General features: G+C 36.3%; 1 protein-coding gene and 1 non-coding gene across 2 annotated transcripts in view; both read left to right on the forward strand.

Moving 5' to 3' along the window:
• ARMC8 (armadillo repeat containing 8) overlaps window positions 1–19,465 on the forward strand; it is a 112,792-nt gene that overhangs the window by 42,198 nt on the left and 51,129 nt on the right. The window contains exons 3-9 of the mRNA XM_041734053.1: window positions 5,598–5,669; window positions 7,049–7,191; window positions 7,296–7,393; window positions 11,524–11,616; window positions 16,572–16,652; window positions 19,058–19,133; window positions 19,227–19,317. Coding sequence (XP_041589987.1) covers window positions 5,598–5,669; window positions 7,049–7,191; window positions 7,296–7,393; window positions 11,524–11,616; window positions 16,572–16,652; window positions 19,058–19,133; window positions 19,227–19,317 — 654 coding nt within the window. The remainder of the gene's footprint in view (window positions 1–5,597; window positions 5,670–7,048; window positions 7,192–7,295; window positions 7,394–11,523; window positions 11,617–16,571; window positions 16,653–19,057; window positions 19,134–19,226; window positions 19,318–19,465) is intronic.
• On the forward strand, window positions 10,342–10,464 carry LOC121479157. Its single transcript, XR_005984670.1, has one exon. It is a non-coding gene; the product is annotated as a U6atac minor spliceosomal RNA (small nuclear RNA).

The raw sequence follows: 19,465 nt of genomic DNA on the forward strand, positions 1-19,465 counted from the left end.
TCTTAAGGAGGCTTCATTCTCAGTGCAGAGCTTGACAGAGTGCTCGATCTCACAACCCTGAGATCATGACCTGAGTTAAAATCAGGAGTTGGACATGTAACCGACTGAGCCACCCAAGCTCCCCAATTTTCTCTTGGTTTTGATCACTATCCTAATTTTATAATTTAGATAAAAGTTCTGGTGGACACTGTGCATGTTGGTTTAATATTTGAACCTTTTTCTCTACCACACTGAAAATTAATCTTTCAGAGTAAAGAAAGGAAGTAGAAAAGTAGATGCCTTTTGAGTCCTTTTATTAACCTCTATATAAAAGTAGATGCCTTTTGAGTCCTTTTATTAACGGAAAAATAAAAGTTTCTAGCTAGATTTTAGCTGAGAATGTTCTCTGGCAAATTCATTTTTATAACATCTTAATACTGGCTTCTTCTCCCTTCCTCCAAGAGTGGGATAGCCTCAAGGCTTACTTTTTAACTTTTCAACCTGGGTATTTTTATCTCACCTCAAATGTAATTCACTGTGTCCAAAATCAAGATAGATCTTTGTCTTGTTAAGGGATTTATTTTCTAAGCTTTCTAGTGTTCTCTGCATCCAGGAACTCAGACTTAAAGTAGTCAAAGAGATGTCACATACCACATTTCCTAAACCCATCAAATCGCCTTGTTAACTCCTTTCTCAAAATGTTCTCTGTATTAGTGATTCCTGTGGCTGTCAACCTAGTCAGTCTCATAAAACCAGACACCTGGATGGATTGCATAATTCCTTCAACAAACATTTGATTGCCTACCACGTGCTAGGCATGTGATAGGATGAGAGTATGTAAGACTGAATGGATCTGGAAGATCCATAAGTCTAATGAAGGAGTCAGATAGCTAAACAGATAGTCTACCATAGTTTGGTTAGTGAACAGTTTAATCATAAGCCAAGGGCAGTCTTGGGATCACACAGGAAGAGTATCAGCCATGTAGTTGCCTCTCTTGACTCTAGTATTCTCTGCATTCCTATCCATCCCATATTCATCTTATCATCCTTCATAACCTTTTTTCTGATGGAAACATGATTGTTCTTTAATCCATTCCACCTTATTTTGTCTGTTCTCTTTATCACTTTTCTTTATGCTCTGCTTAATGTTCCCACTTTAAAGGGACATTTCTTTTCAGTCCAGGCTCCTGGTTCTGCCCTAGAAACATGATATATTCATTTCTAATATGGTGTTCTATGAATGGCTTTTCCATTTGCCCTTCCCATTCACTATCCAAATCCTGGCCATTTTCTAAGATTCATTTAGTTCCTCCTGTTGCTTCAAAACCTGTTAAGTGGGCAGCCTGGGTGGCTCAGCGGTTTAGCACCGCCTTCAGCCCAGGGTGTGATCCTGGAGACCTGGGATCGAGTCCCACATCGGGCTTCCTGCATGGAGCCTGTTTCTCCCTCTGCCTGCGCCTCTGCCTCTCTCTCTCTCTCTCTGATGAATAAATAAATAAAATATTTTTTTTAAAAAAAACAAAAAACCAAAACAAAACCTGTTAAGCTTGTCTGATCATCTACTTAGCCCTGTAAGCACTCGATTTATAATATAGCACCACCTTACATTGCTGGTGTTATTTTAATCTCTTAAAGGAGATTGTAAACTCTTCAAGCATCACATTATGTGAAGCTCTTGTATCCTTCATAGAGCCTAACATTGCTGAGTTCAAAGCTTAATTGTTGAATTTCAGTAGTATATAAGGAGGGCATTTTTTTCCTCTAACATTAAAAGTTGGTAAATACATGGTATATATTTCTTTGATCTACTGGGAAGAGGATGTCTTTAATTGAAAGCTAGAAATGCTTTTTCATTTTGTATAAAAATGTAAAATTGAAACACAGGAAGAAAAGGAAATACGTTAGCTCACTTTTCGATCAGTTTGTTCTGAATGCCTGATGGTATGCTAGAGGTAATGGAAACAACACTTGGCATAAAAGACACAAGTTGAAACTGGCTCTGTCATTTAATGTAGAGCTCTGAGAAAAGCCCTGAACCTGAGTCTTAGCTTCCTCATCAGTAAAATGGGGTTAATACTAGTCAAGGTTTTGATGAATAGTACATAATATAATGGATATGGAATGCTTTGTAAACTTCAAAGCAATATATAAGGTTTTCATAATTTTGTTGTGCCCCCATCTTGGATAATTTGAGTTTGTATTTTATAAAAATACGGATTTCTATATGGTGCATTTTGTGATCCATTGATAGTAACTTCTCTGATATTTTCAGGTCAGATTGGCTTTCTTGCCTCTGAAGAGGAAACAGACTTCTGTCCTATCAAAGTAGTGATATGAATAGAGGGCAGCTAACAGGGACATCTAACCCAGACCTGGGAATTGTCAGGATAAGCTTCCTGGAGAAAGTGAAATTATTATCTAAGGTCAGACTTGAAAGATGAGTAAAGTTAGCCAGGGGGAAGTATGAGAGGGATAAGAAGATGAAAGAGAATAGCTACACTCTAGCTGGCTCTGAAATTGAATCCTGTACCATATTTAGGCCTGCTAAAGATGGATATATGTGATGATTATCTCTTCGGTTGTATTTCATAGACATGATTTTCTAGTATTTCTTTATAGTAAAAATTGAATAGAATGTATTTGCTAGCCATAAAAGTCTCTTCTTCCTTATGTAGCATAGATGTATTTTATTAGAGCCACAGATGAATTATTTTCTTTAGCCATTGGCCCATTTTATTAATTGTTTCTCTTTAGTCTGCTTTAACTCTATAACTACCAATTGCTTTCTTCATAGGTTTTTTGTTTGGTTGGTTTTTGTTTTTGTTTTTGTTGTATTTGCAACCAATTTTCCAGTTCTCTTGTATTAAGAGAACTGGAAAATTGGTTTTGGAGGGGTTTTTATTGGTTCTTGTCTATAAAAACATTTACTTTTGCATAGCTTCAGATATTTGGAACATGTTTATAAGGTAATTTGGGGACACTTCATTTCTGCTTAGTTTAGGAAGAACAGAAATCTGGGGAAATGTCCTGTTGGGAATTCCAGAATAGAGAAACCATCCGGAATGGCACCTGGCACAAGATAGACTCTCAATAGATAGCTGCTGGACAAATAGATATGCTACATTAGTATAGAACACATTCAGAGAAGGAAAGAAGATGAAAACAAATGGCAGACTGTTAAGTTAGGGTCTATAAGCTGATGATTGGGAACTAAGTCTCTGTAAGGAGACGGAAGCCTAGATGTATAGTCTTACCCACTATACTTTGCTAAGTGAGTCTTTGATATCACATAATTTTATAATTGTCTATCAGAACTTGGTTAAAACCCTATTAAACTTCATTCAGCTTAGTCCCCATAAATGAAAAAATATTCCTACTTATCCCCTGTGAACCATATGGAAGATCTGAGTGATAGTTTACAGAGAGAAATAGATTAGGCCCTGAAAAAAATAGACCTATACTCCGCTCCATTGAGCTACTGGAAGACTAGGCCAATAGTGTTTGGCTCAAAATGTGTGAAAATGCCATTCAAAAACTTGCGGTGAGAATCAGCATTCAGCAGATCACTGCATCATAGCATTATTTTTCTGTCATAATTGAGGAAGGTAATTGAGGAGAAAGGGTATTATAATTATTACCAGAGTTTTTAATGCCAGTGAATTTGGTTGGTATTCGAAACATATGCTAATTATAACATTTAGTTGTTGATTTTTTTTAAAGTAACTTTTTCTCCTTCTGTTTTCTACTGTTTTTCTACAAAATCATGGTTTGCCAATTCTAGAATTTTTTAGGATTCTAAGTTTCAAAGTTGGCAAAAAATTTCATATATACGTTAGAGTGCTGTCACCTAAAAGAGTCAAAGAGATGCTGGGTGAGAATGTAGGGGAACTTATTTTGGGATATGAAAGAAATACAAGAGCTAAAAACTTTGAAGTTCTGTAGCAATGATCTTAACATAGTCAGACCTGACTACATCCTATAAATATTTCTTAATGACCACTGTACCACCCTGAAATTAAATCCACAACAATACAACTTCTCACATACATAACTCCAAATATAATATAATGCCTTCCCTGCTTATAAGGGAGAACTTTTTTATTTTATTTTATTATTATTTTTTTAAAGATTTATTTATTCATGAGAATACACAGAGAGGAGAGAGAGAGAGAGGCAGAGGCACAGGCAGAGGGAGAAGCAGGCTCCATGCAGGGAGCCTGATGTGGGACTCGATCCCAGATCTCCAGGATCAGGCCCTGGGCTGAAGGCAGTGCTAAACCGCTGAGCCATCCGGGCTGCCCTAGGGAGAACTTTTTTAAAAGATAATTTGTAATGTTTCCATATGTAAATGTTTAGGCATGAATACATTTAAAAAACTTAATGAAATAGTATGGGCGCAAGAGCTGAAAATGTGGACTGACATATGATATTGATATGTGGCCACTGTGCTAGTTATCTGATTTTTCAAAATGAAATAACTTCTAATAAAAAGTATAATCTTTTTATTTACAGGGCCAGATGTAATACTGAAAAATACAGTTTTCTTTAAAACAGTACAAAAACACTTTCTGTTTAATTATAAAACTGTGGCCAGAAATTTCCAGGCACCCTCATAAACTTCTGAAATGCCTCTGTGAGGCTTTATTACTACTCTCTTCCCCACTTTGAGAATCACTGCTGTGTAGAATCACATAATGTTATAGTGTTTTTATTAAGATAGCACTACTGACCAATTAGGATAAGTCTTCTTTATTAATCATTTTATTAGTACTAGATTTATTTTGAGCCATTTATTTTTTTTCTCTACCTGTCCTTTGGGACTAATCAGTGTTTGTGAACCAGTTGGTCATTCATAGAGATACTCTTCTTGTAGAATAGTTTTACTCCTGATGAAGTAAAGATCTGAGTATAGCTAGAATAAAAAGTACTGGTGAGAATGTGAAAAAATATGAAAGATTTCTTTTCTTATTTTTTTAATCTCTTTAAAAGGTAATTGGCTGCTTAAGTAAAAAATAGTAACAGTATATTGCTATTTCTAATCAGTTGAAACATAAAATACATATGACAGTAATAGCACAAAGAATTTATGGAGAAATGGAAGAAGTATATGGTTGCAAGACTCTTAAAATACAAATGAAATGAGATGCTATCCCTTGAAGACTGACTGTGAGAAGTTAAAAGATATATATTATAAATCCTAAAACAACCACTAAAAAAACCCAAATCAAAACCCAAAGAAGCACATCTAATAAGGCAATAAAGGAAATAAAATAAAATCATAAGAAGTATTCAGTTCAAAGAAGTCAGAAAAAGAAGAAAGAAAGGAACAAAGTCATGATCCCTGAAAGAACTCAACATGCTTTGTATTGGAAGTCTTTTAGGCATACTCAGGGTATCTCCCACTTTGCCCTCCCATACTGTCCTTTTTTTATAGCCCCCAGTCTCATTCAGCACCTATCTGTTCCTTCTCTTGGGTACTCCAAGTGAATTTGACTTTGTCACTAACTTCTATATTTGCCAATCCAAGATATTGAATAATAAAGATAAAGTGGAATGAATTGATTACTGATTTTTCAGTGTTGGCTCAACCTTACCCCTTTCTCTTCCCCTGAATTCAGAGACATGAAAAATGCTGTAATTGGGAACAACAAGCAGAAAGCCAATCTCATTGTTTTAGGAGCTGTTCCAAGGTATGTTTGCTATTAATCCCTTTTCTGATGTTCATATGAAGTTTCTAATATATTTCTCATTCTCATCCATAATACCCATCTTTTTTCTGTTTTGTCTATCCTATTTTTGAAAGCCTTTTAATTTTTAAAATAAATGCTTTGAAATATATGAAGCATCTCTTTAGAAATGTTTAAGTACTAGAGAATGGAATATGAAGCAAATGTGTTAATACTTTTTGGAAATTCAGGAAGATTATTGGCCCTGCAATAAAAGAATGTGTTGGGTAGGTAGATGATATACACCAGCCTGATTCTTTATCTCCTCAGAACCTTGGCAATTTTATATGATTGGATAATAATTTCTTAGGAGTCTCGAAACCTCTTTTGAATTAAAAAAAAAAAGCCAACTTTTTAAATTCTGCTTTTCTTTTTTAAATTTCTAATTATTAGAATTTGCTGTTTTCTAACTTAGAAAGTTTGATCTTTTTCTGATGAACTAAATACTCTTCTTTATGATAGACAATGATAGTTGTATAACTTTCTCTTTGCCTTTGCTACTCAACTAAATTTTATGTGCAGTTGCTTTAAGTTTTTTATTCAGAATTTTTAATGTTCTAGTTTTTCTTTTCATTTCTGTCTTTTGATAAAGGGTCGATGGTTTTATTGTTTTTATCATAACTGACCTCAAATATATACTTTGATAACCATAAAGCTCTCAGCAGCCTTTCTTAGGGCATTAGTGTTCAGTGTAAATAAATGTACTTTAAGGAACATGGATGTTCTACCTTAGAACATAAAGGAGATGGTCAGTAAGTAATGGATGATTAGAGTTTGAGGAGTAATTGCTTGGCAGGCAGGGCTAGAGTGGAAATGGGAGGATCTCCTGATTCCCCAAATGGGAAAATTGAAGAAAGAAGAGTTTCCCTTGCTTGAAGAGCTCCACAAGGACTCTGAATATTCCTCCTAAGCGAAACCTCTGTGATTTCTGAACCATACCTCTGGATAGTCCAGGTCCCTTTCTAGTCTAAATTTAAGATCTGACAGCACTTGGCATTGAATATTCTGAGTCTTCATATCCTGGAGTGGCAGATAACATGGACTGTGGTGCTGCTCTCTCTACTTATGGACAACTTTCAGATTAATAGTTCTGATAAAGTCTAAGATTATACATAATAGTCCTTTTGCTCAGAATGAAGAACATCTCTTCTTGAATTTTTACCCAAATATTCCTTTATTAAGTTAGTAGCAGATATAAACAAATGATCATTTCCTAGCCTTCTGTGAGCTCACCGACCATGTTTTTAGTATGTGGGATATATTAGTAGCATTTTTCTGTCACATTACATTTAGCTGATTTAATTTTTTCAGTCTCCTCTGTTTATGAAATTCCTTCTTTTTAGATTGTTGTACTTGCTTCAGCAAGAAACTTCAAGTACAGAGCTGAAAACTGAATGTGCAGTGGTATTAGGAAGTCTTGCTATGGGTACTGAAAACAATGTCAAGTCTCTTCTAGATTGCCATATTATCCCTGCCTTACTGCAAGGTATGTAAGGAAGTCGTTTTTGTGTAAGAAAAAATTAGAATCAGTTTGCAGTGTTTAAAATATGAATCGAAAGGATGAGTCTCACATCTATTTTCTATTAATAGGACTACTGTCTCCAGACCTAAAGTTCATTGAAGCTTGTCTTCGCTGCCTGCGCACCATCTTCACCAGTCCTGTCACACCAGAGGAGCTACTGTATACAGTGAGTTTTGGAAGCTTTCAAATCATCAGTTACATTTCACTAACAGCATACCTCTACCTTACTCAGTACCTCAGAACTCATCATAACTATGTTATATTATAGAAAAGTCTCAGGAAGTATTTTAGTTCTTGCTAATTTTCAAATATCAAATGTTCTAGGTATTATAAAGAAGTGAAAGATACTGTTAGAGCTTGAGGAGTTTATAAGCTGTTTAAAAAAGAGAGAGACCAGGGGATCCCTGGGTGGCTCAGCGGTTTGGTGCCTGCCTTTGGCCCCGGGGCGCAGTCCTGGAGTCCCGGGATCGAGTTCTGTGTTGGGCTCCTGGCATGGAGCCTGCTTCTCCCTCCTCCCATGTCTCTGCCTCTCTCTATGTCTATAATAAATAAATAAATAAATAAATAAATAAATAATCAATCAATCTTTTAAAAAGAGAGAGAGACCCATTTTGATCTCTTAATATCAAATTAAGGCAGTATATTTAATGTATTCCCTCTAGGTTAAATCCAACAGAGTAGGCTTTACAGAGAATTTGACCTGGATCTTGAATAATGGCTAAGATTTAGAGAGGTGGAGAGGAAAGAGGACATTCTAGGTGAGATCTGTGTGCAAGAGAATATGCAGGACATTAGGCAGAATTAGTCTAATGTGGGAAGGGCGTCAGTGTTCATTTCAATGGAAGAGATGAACCAGAACTTTCTTGGAGGAGGCTTACTTGCCAGGCTAGAATCAGAGAATATGTGTAAGAGAATCCAGAGATCTTCAGAGTCATTCATTGTTTTTTAAAACTTCAGAAATTATTAGGGGGCTTTTTTATCTATTGACTACAAAAGACTTTCTCAATTGAACATTATCCAGGCCAGTGTTTTTCAAACTCTGTGATTTACAATCCACAATAAGAAATACATTTTCCAGAATGCCTCGGTGGCTCAGTGGTTGAGCGTTTGCCTTCGGCTCAGGGCATGACCCTGGAACCCCGGGATCAAGTTCCATATCAGGCTCCCTTGCATGGAGTCTGCTTCTCCCTCTGCCTATGTCTCTCTTTCTGTGTGTCTCTCATGAATAAGTAAATAAATAAAATCTTTAAAAAAAAATTTCCATTGCCACACTGTGTGTGTGTGAGTGTGTGTGTGTTTGTGAGAAAGAATATTCCTGAGACAGTCTTCACAGAACAGTTCAATAAATGTGATGCCTTCTGGTTTCTAGTCTGTCCTTTTCTCATTTTTAGAATAATGCTGGTTGTGATTCTCTGAGCCAACACAAAGAATCACAATGTCGGATAGGACAGATATAAGTCAGAGATCTTATCTAGAATCACATTTTACAAGTATTTCAAGAGTATAAATAATCAGGCATAGGCAAAGGAAGCAGGGAGAGGGGGCATGTCATGAAGCTCCATTGTCCATCCTCCCCACATAAGATACATGCTCCTCTGTCTGATAATGGTACATAAAGTCTGTAAGTGAGGTTCATGGATCACTTTACACAGCAGGGATGCTCTAAATTATGAGACATCTCAATTTTATTATTTTATTTTATTTTATTTATTTTATTTTTTAAAGATTTTATTTATTTATTCATGATAGCCACACAGAGAGAGACAGAGAGGCAGAGACACAGGCAGAGGGAGAAGCAGTCTCCTTGCAGGGAGCCCGACGTGGTATTCGATCCCGGGTCTCCAGGATTGCGCCCCGGGCCAAAGGCAGGCGCCAAACCGCTGCGCCACCCAGGGATCCCAAGACATCTCAATTTTAAACCTCAGGGATTTGTGCAGTATTCTTCAGGGAGCCATTCCTTATAAGTTGGTATTGTTCTCAAAATTGAGCAAGGACCATGATTATCTGGAGACCTTATTAAGTGCATATTGTTGGAGCCTTCTGCCAGACTTTCTGAGTCAGTGAGTTTGGGGTAGGGTCTAAGAATTTGCTTTTCTAACAAGTTCCCAGGTAGCTCAGAGGTTGCTGGACCACTCTTTGAGGACTGCTGGTTTACTGTAAGCAGTCCTAAATTGGGGACATCCTCCTCAAAGCTTTATACCGAGGAAGACTCTCCTCCTAGTAAGTGTCAGTGTGTTTCTGTGAAGGTCCTATTGTGATGCGTACAAAGAGATTAAACCAATCACCTGTCATCTTTACCCTAGACTTTACTCTCCAACTCCTAGCCCAGTAAGTGAGAAATTGGTTCTGGCCAGCAGTTTTAACTCCTTCCTCCTTGCTCTCCAAAATTATTTTATGAACCACTAATGATTCATGGTGCATACTTTGGAAAACTGGTCTACACCAACTTCACTTTTTTACATAAGAAAAATTATGACCCAGGGGACATTAAGTGGCTTTCACAGTGACAGTGTCTGTTTTATGCCTCAGAGACAATGGTGGGTCTGTAAAGAGTTTTGGATGGGATGATGACAGACAGTGTTTTAGTGTAATTAACTCCCATCTGTGAGTTGGACTGTATAGCTGGCACAGCAACTCAAGTACTAAACTGAAGACAGGGTTGGCCACTTAAAAGAAGGTGGGATGTCTAGTTTGAAATCCTGTTTGTCAGTTGGATGACTGGGCAAATTATGTAACTGTTCTTTGCTTTGTTTAATCAACTATAAATTGTAGATCTGTAAAACAATTGGCAGAAACAGGGCAGGTGTGAAGAAATGGGATGAGGCTGTTATAACAGGAAAACTGAGGGATGAAAGAGCAATGGAGGAAAGAAAGGAGGTAGAAGTAATTAAGGAGTTTAATAGAAGCTTTCATATCATCCTTCAATTGCCTGTTCTTTCTTAGCTGCTACCTGCTTCCTTGTCTTCTGCCAGTGGACCTACTGTTTCTTCTCTCCCCCCTTTATAAAATAGACATGTACTTGACATTCTCATCTCTCTTCTTTCTATACATTTACTACCTGACTTTCTTTGGGTTTTCTAAATTTTTCATTTTGCTTTTAAACTACTTGTGATAGTGTTGTATGAAAGGAGAGAATAGCACTCCCCTTGACAAGGATGGAGGAGGCCCTTGGGCCTGACAACACACATACAGTTAAGGCATTGCCACCTACTTCGTGGCATCTAACCAACGTTTTTTTAAAAAATAAAATAAACTACTTGTGATAACACAGAAGGTTATACTAACAAGCAAAGAAAAAGATTTCACTTAAAGGGAATTAACAGCCTTCTGTTTTCTTACTTAGCAGTTATATATTTTGAGCATTCTTTTCTTTCTAAGGGAAACCCTAAGTCTTGTTCATCTACACAGTGATACTCTTAAGTTTCCTTCCTTGCCCTCTGTTGTCTTTTGTCAAAATGTGATCTGTGGACCAGCAGCGTTGGCCTCATCTGGAAGCTTAGATCCTACTCCAAACCTATAGAATCAGAATCTGTACATAATGACTATCCCTGGGAATTGCATGCACATTCATATTGAAGAAGTATAGCTTGAGGACTCGTGACAGCATTGACTAGGAGACTTGAGCTAAGTCTCCTTTTCCATCTGTGGTTCAGACCAAGTACCCTTTCAACTTTGAATTCCCTTTGCACCCTAAGAAGGAGATTCTTGGAGAGCTGTGCAGCAGATTGGGGGATTCTCCTCTCTTCTACTGCACTGACTTGTTTATTGCTAAGTGTCAACAATAGGCAGAATCGTGCTCTAAGTGAGAAGTTGATATTTTACAAATTGTCTTGTGAAGATTGAAATTAGCTAACTATAGTCATTAGGATTTTTACTAGTCACTGATACTGCAAGATCTCAGAGATCAAAGCTGTTAAGTCTTATTTTTATGCAGTAATTCTTCCTTATAGGCTGTTTGTTATTATATATCTTATTAGCTCACATTTTGGTTTCAGAACAGATTTCTGTCAAGTCTTTTGAAATGATTTTGTCTTATTATGAGGATGTAGGCTGTTTATGGGAGAGAAGTTGAGAATTTCCCACTCTTGTATTTTGTTATTGAGGATGAATATTGAAGCCCCTCGTCCTTTGCCTAAACAGTTTTGGTGACTCTTGTTTTTGTTTTGCTGTGTTCCTTAAAAAGACTTGATTTACTGTGATTAAGAAGCTTGCATATGTACCTGCTCATGGAAATAGTTTGTTAGATATATTCACAGTGCCTAAGTTCATTGTTGCTCTCTTTTCCTTTGACTTCAGGATGCCACGGTGATACCGCACCTCATGGCGCTGCTTAGCAGGTCCCGCTATACCCAGGAATACATCTGTCAGATCTTCTCACACTGCTGTAAAGTAAGAACCAGAATAAATGTTTGTCTGTAATGTAAAATCTTCTATGCCCCCAGGAGATGTGCCTTCTTTGTGTATCCTCCAGAGATAACCTGTACATATATAACTATGCAGACCTATGTATATTCTATCCCCTCCCCTGTTTTTATATATAAACAGACCTTTGTATATATTCTCTTCCCCTTTTTGGACACAAATGGTAGCATTCCATACATTCTATTCTGTACCCTGCATTTTCCACTTAATATATCTTGAAAGCTATTCCATATCAGTACATAAGGAGCTCCCTTATTTTTTTTAATAGCCATATAGTATTTTACTATATAGATATCTAATAATTTGTTTAACCAGTTCTCTGTTGTTAGACATTTGCCTTGTTCCCAGTCTTACATTATTATAAAACAATGTTGCAGAAATATCTTGTGTAAGACATTTTATAAGAAACAGAGTTGCTAAGTCAAAGAATGTGTACATTTATAGTCTTAGCATATATCATCTTGTATAGAGGTTGTACCATTTTATACTCCTATGCAGTGTGTGATCATAACTTTTTCTCCACACCCTTGTTGTTGGAAATTGTCTTAAGTGACCTCATATAAGGAGAAATGAGAAATTCTTCTCTGCTCTTCATTGAAATTTCTGTTCCTAAAAGGGTCTCGGCCTAAACTGAAGAGTGCTATAAAGTGCTACTTATTTTGCTTCATAGTTTACATACTGAGTGTAGTCTTTTGATAGCCATGGGTGATTATTTATTTGAGATCTTTCATAATTTCTACACATTTGGTAATCTCTAACCAAATATTTATCTTCTGATGATTCTATAAATTTTTCAGGATAGCATTACTCATCCGCTTATATTTATAATACAAAGACGAAGTGAGGAATTTGGGCAACTATAGGGAATAAAGGAAAGAGAAATGAACACCTACATAGGAAAGCAGGAAGATCACACATCTATGCTATTTTAGAACAGTTGCCCAAATAAATGAAAATTAAATCACTTGGTTCCAGAAAAAGTATCATTGATTTGTTTAACCCTTCTCGCCCAAATCCTAGGTGGCTTTCACAGCCTATTTAGTTCTGTTTAAGACATTTAAAATTTAAGAATTTTGCCAAAAATCCTTGAAGTTTCCGTTCCCAGATTGCTTTGATGGTGTGTAAGCCAACTCATAGGTCCAAGGATGTCAAACACTTCTTTAATCTTTTGAGACAAGCAAAGAAAGATTTTGAGAAAATGACAATTTTGTTGCAATTCACTTGCTAAAAATGATCTAAACTTAACAGGTTGTAGAATTTTCCAGTAGTGCAATGAAATCTTGTAGCCAGGTAGGTAAAGAAAGATACTCCAGAACTCCTGTGCCTGTTAAAAATCTTTCTACATCTATACCTGAGTGCTTAAGATCTTGGCATATACTAGTTATAACCACAGTAATCTAAAGGGGCACTGAAAATTGGACCTGGAGATGTAATTACTAAATGTTATATTATGAGAAGTTTGAATAATCCCTTCCAGAAGTTACCCAAATAGTTTTTAGAATTGCTCATTAGAAACTGTTAAATCCCTTTAGGCTTGTTCACCTGAAACTTCTCAGTACTTTTTAGCTGAAAATCATAGATAAAAGAATACCATTAAATCACTAGTTCTTTTACTGGAGAGAATCTTATGCTGAGTAAGAATTTATAGGCACCCTCCTGCCACTAACAGAACTGAAATATTACCAGAGAAAATCACCTTAAGTCAGCTTTCTTTTAGCCTGGTAATTAGTATTTGCCACTGTAATTAAATGACCAAATTCAAGTGTTTTGAGATATAACTAAACCTTAGGAAATATTATAGCCTTTATAAACCCATTGACCATAGTCTAATATAAATATTAATTTTTCTGTTTATTTACTAGCATAAATCTTTGAAAACAACTGATCTCTGTAGAGTTATTAACCATAAAAACCTTTTACTTTCAGGTTGTTAAATTTACATATAGGCTTAAGATTCATAGTCCATTTTCAGACTCATTCATAACTTTGCAAATGCAGTTGACCCTTGGACAATGTGAGGGTCGGGGGTGGCCAAACCCTGCTCTGTCAAAAATAGGCATATACCTTTTGACTCTCCTAAAATTTAACTGCTAATATCATTCTAATTATATCTTTGAAATTCTCTCCTTGATTGATTAAGGAGCAAAAAAAAAGGGCTAGTAATACTAACTGGGACTAAATTGTTGTCACTACTTAAACAGGTTACTCAAACTTCTGAGACGTGTCTTTTGGAATTTAAAATCTTGAGGGCTTATTTGCTTCCCACTTCCCACCCTATGGATGTTGTCTCATTAGCCCAGGTCCATGTGGGTTAATTTGGAGAGACCTAAGAGAGACTTGACAAGAATCAAATGATAGCTCCTTCTCTAGTTGGTTAAGCCATCAACAATTCAATTCTTTATTACTGTTTTTACACCATCCTGTGTACAACCACAGAGAGGAAGAAGGGCGTCCTTTTTAGTAATTATTTCCTACAGTCTCTGGAGCACAGAAATTGAGAGATTAAAAACTACAGTATCTTGTAAGCAGAGGGAACAGTTACGTTAAATGAGTTGCATTGTCCTTGATCTTTTTTTATAATATAACTTGATTAACACAGATATTCCATAAGTGACCTACCTCTTAAAAATATGCATGCACCTGGATATTAATTGATGTTTTTAAGAGTAAAAGACTGTAAACAATCTAATTGTCTAACAGTAGGGTACTAAAGTATGGTTTACCTGCACAGTGGAATAAGGCCAAAAAAGAAATAAGAAAGCTCTTTATGTACTAATATGAATGATTTCTGGGAAGTAGTATAAAGGAAGTAAAAGCTTTAGAACAATATGTATAGTACATGTATAGTACATATAGCACATACATAGGTAGTATTCTACCTTTAGTGTTAAAATAGGGGAAAGGATATACTTACGTATTTGTATGTAATGGCTTGAAAAATGTAAAAACAATCTGTTAGTATTAGGTCACCTCAAAGCAGAGGAACAGGTTGGCTAAATACAGAGAATGGAATGAGCTGTGAGGTGCAAGGGTGAAGGCAACACCCTGTCTACTTAGCTATTCTGCTAAACACTGCCAGTATTTAAATTAGGATGTTAAAATTCATATGGAAGGCAAAAAACCTTAGTATGCTAATAATATTGTCAGCCTAGGGTAATTTAGGTTTATCTTCACAATTTATTCTAGTTACCTACTTGTTACTAGGTAAGAAAAAAATGGGTCAGATTCTTAGGAGAGCCTTTTCTTAGATTCCCCATTATAGACTACACCACTGTCTTTATATTGAATAAGATGGAGACTCATGTTTTAAATGAGATTGTTGAAGTAAAGCATTTAGAACAGTGCCCAAGCATATAGCAAGTACCCAATAAGTAGTACCTATAATTATAATTGCAGATGCATGGATGAAGATGAGGTAGGAAGATAAAGAGCATATTTGCAGCCTGTACCCTGAGAATGTCAGTATCTTTAGTTGTTCTAAAAGCAACCCTGCATTATTCTGGACAGATACATATGGATAAATACATCAAGCAATACACACAGGGAATTTATCCTCATACTGTTCAGCAAAACATTGTTTTTAATAGTAAGACATTAGAAACTACCTAATATATGTAATGGGAGTTTGCCTGAGTAAATGGCATATTATGTATCAATTAAAAATCAGAAATTAGAAGTTAGTAATAGAAGTTGCTGAAGTGTTTTGTTTTTTAAAAAGAGCCTTTTTATAGAATATAAAGTGTTTAGGGAATTACTACCTATTAAATAGAATATGGCTGTTTTGTGATTCAGGACTAGGTATACTAATCTCCCCACTTCAAATGATGAATATTTGTGTCCAGGAAAGAATGACTATCTGCAAGATCTTTATTACTTGGCTAAATAGTGGGTTGGAAAAATTGATTTGAGAGATTTTTTTCCTAGACTAGCAACTGGTTTTCTCTGTTGAGCCCAGATAGGTAGCCAGCTTTCAGTGCTGTATTTTTCTCTTCTGAATAACGATAAGCATGAAGTAGCATCCTTAACCTTGCTTTGATTTCATTATTTGAATGGTTATATGGTACATAAAATCAGTGCATAAGAGGGGCACTTGGCTGGCTCAGTTGGTAGAGCATGTGACTCTTGATCTCAGAATAGTAAGTTTGAGCCCCACATTGGGTTATAGTGATTATGTAAAAAATTTTTTAAAAAAATTAAAAACTAAATCAATGCATAAGAACTGTGGCAGTTTTGAAGCCTTGCTTTTAACCTTTACCTTCTGTCACTTTGAAGATCTTCAGCAAATTGCTTAGTAGAAAACAGTTGATGAGAAGTAACATCCTGAATTTTCCCATTTCTTTACCTTTCTACTCTAAGAAATGATAATTGAAAAAAGAGAAATGACATAGAAACAGAAACCAAAACACATTCACTTCTCTGTATGGAGTGTTGTGTTTTTCACCATCGTTAACTCAAACTTCCCTGATGTATTGAAGTAGTTTAAGCTCTGATCTACTTCTTGCACTTGAGTAATTTTAGTGTTTCTCTGACCAGTTCATCAGTCTGAAGTTGTAAGAATGACTACCACTGTCTCCAGTGGGCATAGTTTAAGCTTGTGCACATGAAATGCAGAATTCACAGTGGTTCTCTTCTTGTGACGGTGTCATTTTTTTAAGAACTTCAAAGGGCCTGTGCCAGGATAGCTTCTGTACCCTCTTCATTATTTGGGGGTAAGGTAAGGAAGCAGCAGTTCTACAGAACTGGGATGCCATAAGACATGGCAGCCCTTTGTCTACCCTGCTTTATTGGGATGGATTTATGCAAGAGAAGGGTAGGTGAGAATTCTACATTGTAGTGAATGAACTTTTCTCCATTTAAGTAACTATTTTGTTGGAATGAATCATTCATTACTCTTTTTAATGTTTTATTCTCTTTTCTTACAGGGTCCAGATCATCAAACTATTTTATTTAACCATGGTGCAGTTCAGAATATTGCTCACCTACTAACCTCAGTATCTTACAAAGTAAGATATTAAAAATTATGGCCAGATTTTTATATTTTATTTTTGGTTTCTAGAGTCCTGATCTAGAAGGAGGCCCACATGTTATGTTGGTTTGATAGATATTGTGATCAAGAATAACATTTTATCCACAAAATGTTGTGGGGTATTGTTTTATCTATAGAATCCTCTTTAAAAAAAATTTTAAAAGCTACCCTTGCCTTTCCACTTTTTTTTCAAAATATGGTTGTGGCTTGATTTGCTATTGGTTTTGGGTCTCTTCTGCTCTGATATCAGTGCCAAAGCTGTACATAGGGTGATGCTTTGAAATATCAGGAAATATTTTGATTTCATATTTGAAACCTGAACAGCCATAGTGACTCAGGGCATATACTCACATACACATTTAAAATGTGTTCTGTTTTGTATTTTGAATTAAAAAGTCAAAGGTTTTCAGACTTGCTAATTTCCTTCACTGTCTTTTATATATAGATAAACAGCGTCGTGATATATGATCAAGCATTATGTTAAAAATTTAGTCATTTTATTGTTGTCCAGCTAGCAAGTTATAACAGATAATGGGGCATTGTCCTTATTGTATCAGATTATGGCTGGTATGCCAGGACTTTGACACAGAGCAGAGAGAGCCGTAGTCATTTTTGTCTTCTGTCCTCATGCACTGATTCTAATCTGCTCTGTGTTGCAGCCTGCTAATACCTATGTTTTCCTACTTCAGATATCCAAAGTTTGATCTTAGTGAAGCACTCACAAGGATGGGAATGGGGAATGGAGCCAGCTTGAAATTAGTCAGAGGGAGAGGAAAGAAATATATAGTGAGAGCTGCTTCCTCCACCCTGTACCACATGGAGGCTGAAACCAGTCAGCACTGGCACATCAAGAAACAATTGCTGGAAAAAAAAAAAAAAAAAGAAACAATTGCTGGGGTGGCTATTTACTGTCCCTCCTCTTCTCCGTCCTCTAGCTTCATAAATTCTCTGTCTGCTCCCTCCTTTATCTTCTCCTCTCTCCCCCCTCCACTTATCTTCTGCACCAAGCTCCCTTATCTACTATAACTGATAATAGGTTGTGGAAGGAAAAAGGTTTTGGTAACATTATTCTTTTGTCAAGGTTTGCTTCATTGTCAGAGTGTCATTGGCATATTTTAGGTTCCATATTTTAGGTGTGCACATGCTGGTGCTGCAGATCTTTGCTGAAATGCAGGACAGGGCTTCTTCACACTTCAGTTACCTATCCTGCCAGGCTTGAGTTCCACATAAGAGCATCATATGTAGACTCAGAGGATTAGATTGTCCGGTGAGAACTGAAGAGAAAGAATGAAAAATAACAGTTCTTATAGGAGCTCCTGCAAATTGTGAAATATATTGTATGTGGTTAAGAGTTTGGCCCTGTGGTGTGGTCCTAGACCAGTAATCTAGTTTTGAGGAATAGTAACACAATTCATAAGTGTTTTAAAAGTTAAATTAGGGGGCGCCTGGGTGGCCCAGTCGTTAAAGCATCTGACTCTTGGTTTTAGCTCGGATTGTGGTTTTGGGGTCCTGGGATCAAGCCCTGTATCAGGCTCTGTGGTCAGCACGGAGTCTGCTTGGGACTCCTCTCCCTCTGCCCCTCCCTCCTCTCTCTCTCTCTGAGAGATATTTAGTTTCTCAAATATTTTTTTGTTTTGTTTTAAGATTTATTTATTTGCTTATGAGAAAGAGAGAGAGAGAGAGAGAGAGAGAGAGGCAGAGACATAAGGCAGAGGGAGAAGCAGGCTCGCCACAGGGAGCCTGATGCAGGACTCAATCCTTGATCCCGGGATCACACCCTGAGCCAAAGGCAGACACTCAACCGCTGAGCCACCCTGGTGTCCCAAATAAATAAATCTTTAAAAAATAAAATAAAATTGGTTTAATAATAAAAATAAATTAGCTTAATCCTTTTCAGATTTTAACTTTGTTTCCTTCTGTTCCCTTTGCCACAACCCCATCTCACACAACTTTAAGAGTACACCTTCTTTTTTTCTTGTTTTCCTTTTTTTGTCTTCAGTTCTCTTGTTTGTAGTTTGGGGAGAAGAAATGTCCCACTTGAAAGGTACTTGGTAATTAAGTGTTATTAAGCTCACTTTGACTTACCAACATTGTATTTGTACATTGTTCTTTTAAATTTGATTAGGAATTTATATAATTAAATTTTAGTTGCTGCTTCTTCCTGTTTTTTCTTTTCTTTTACTTCAAAATTAATTTTAACTTTTTATAATTAAGTTTAACTTAGTGTACTCCAGATATTCAGGTGTTCCCTTGAGGCCTTTCTTTTTATACTTTAAGCAGATTTAAACAATTGTTTCTTCAGAAGAGTTTAGATTCTGATACATTAAAATTCATATTTGCAAAATCAAGATAAATGCATTTTTTGTTTATTTATTGTTACAGGTTCGAATGCAAGCACTGAAATGCTTCTCAGTTTTAGCTTTTGAAAATCCCCAGGTATCGATGACCCTGGTAAATGGTAGGCTGGAACTTTCAGTGGCACCTACATGATTTAATTTATGAACTTTGTAGATTTAAAGAATTCTTTAATTCTTGTTTCTTTTATTTTTAGTTTTGGTTGATGGAGAATTGTTACCACAAATTTTTGTGAAGATGTTACAGAGGGATAAGCCTATTGAGATGCAGCTGACATCAGCAAAATGGTAAAAGTCAAGACAATGTGGGAAGAACAACTGTGCTTTATCAATATGTTAGAGTATTTTTGGACAGCCTAATCAGCTCACTGCCAATCCTCATCTTTGGGATTTTGGAATTTGCAAGTCATGGGTTGTCTCACATTATCTTAAATGG

Source organism: Vulpes lagopus, chromosome 19 (genome assembly GCF_018345385.1).
Source record: "Vulpes lagopus strain Blue_001 chromosome 19, ASM1834538v1, whole genome shotgun sequence".
Taxonomy (NCBI): Eukaryota; Metazoa; Chordata; class Mammalia; order Carnivora; family Canidae; genus Vulpes; species Vulpes lagopus.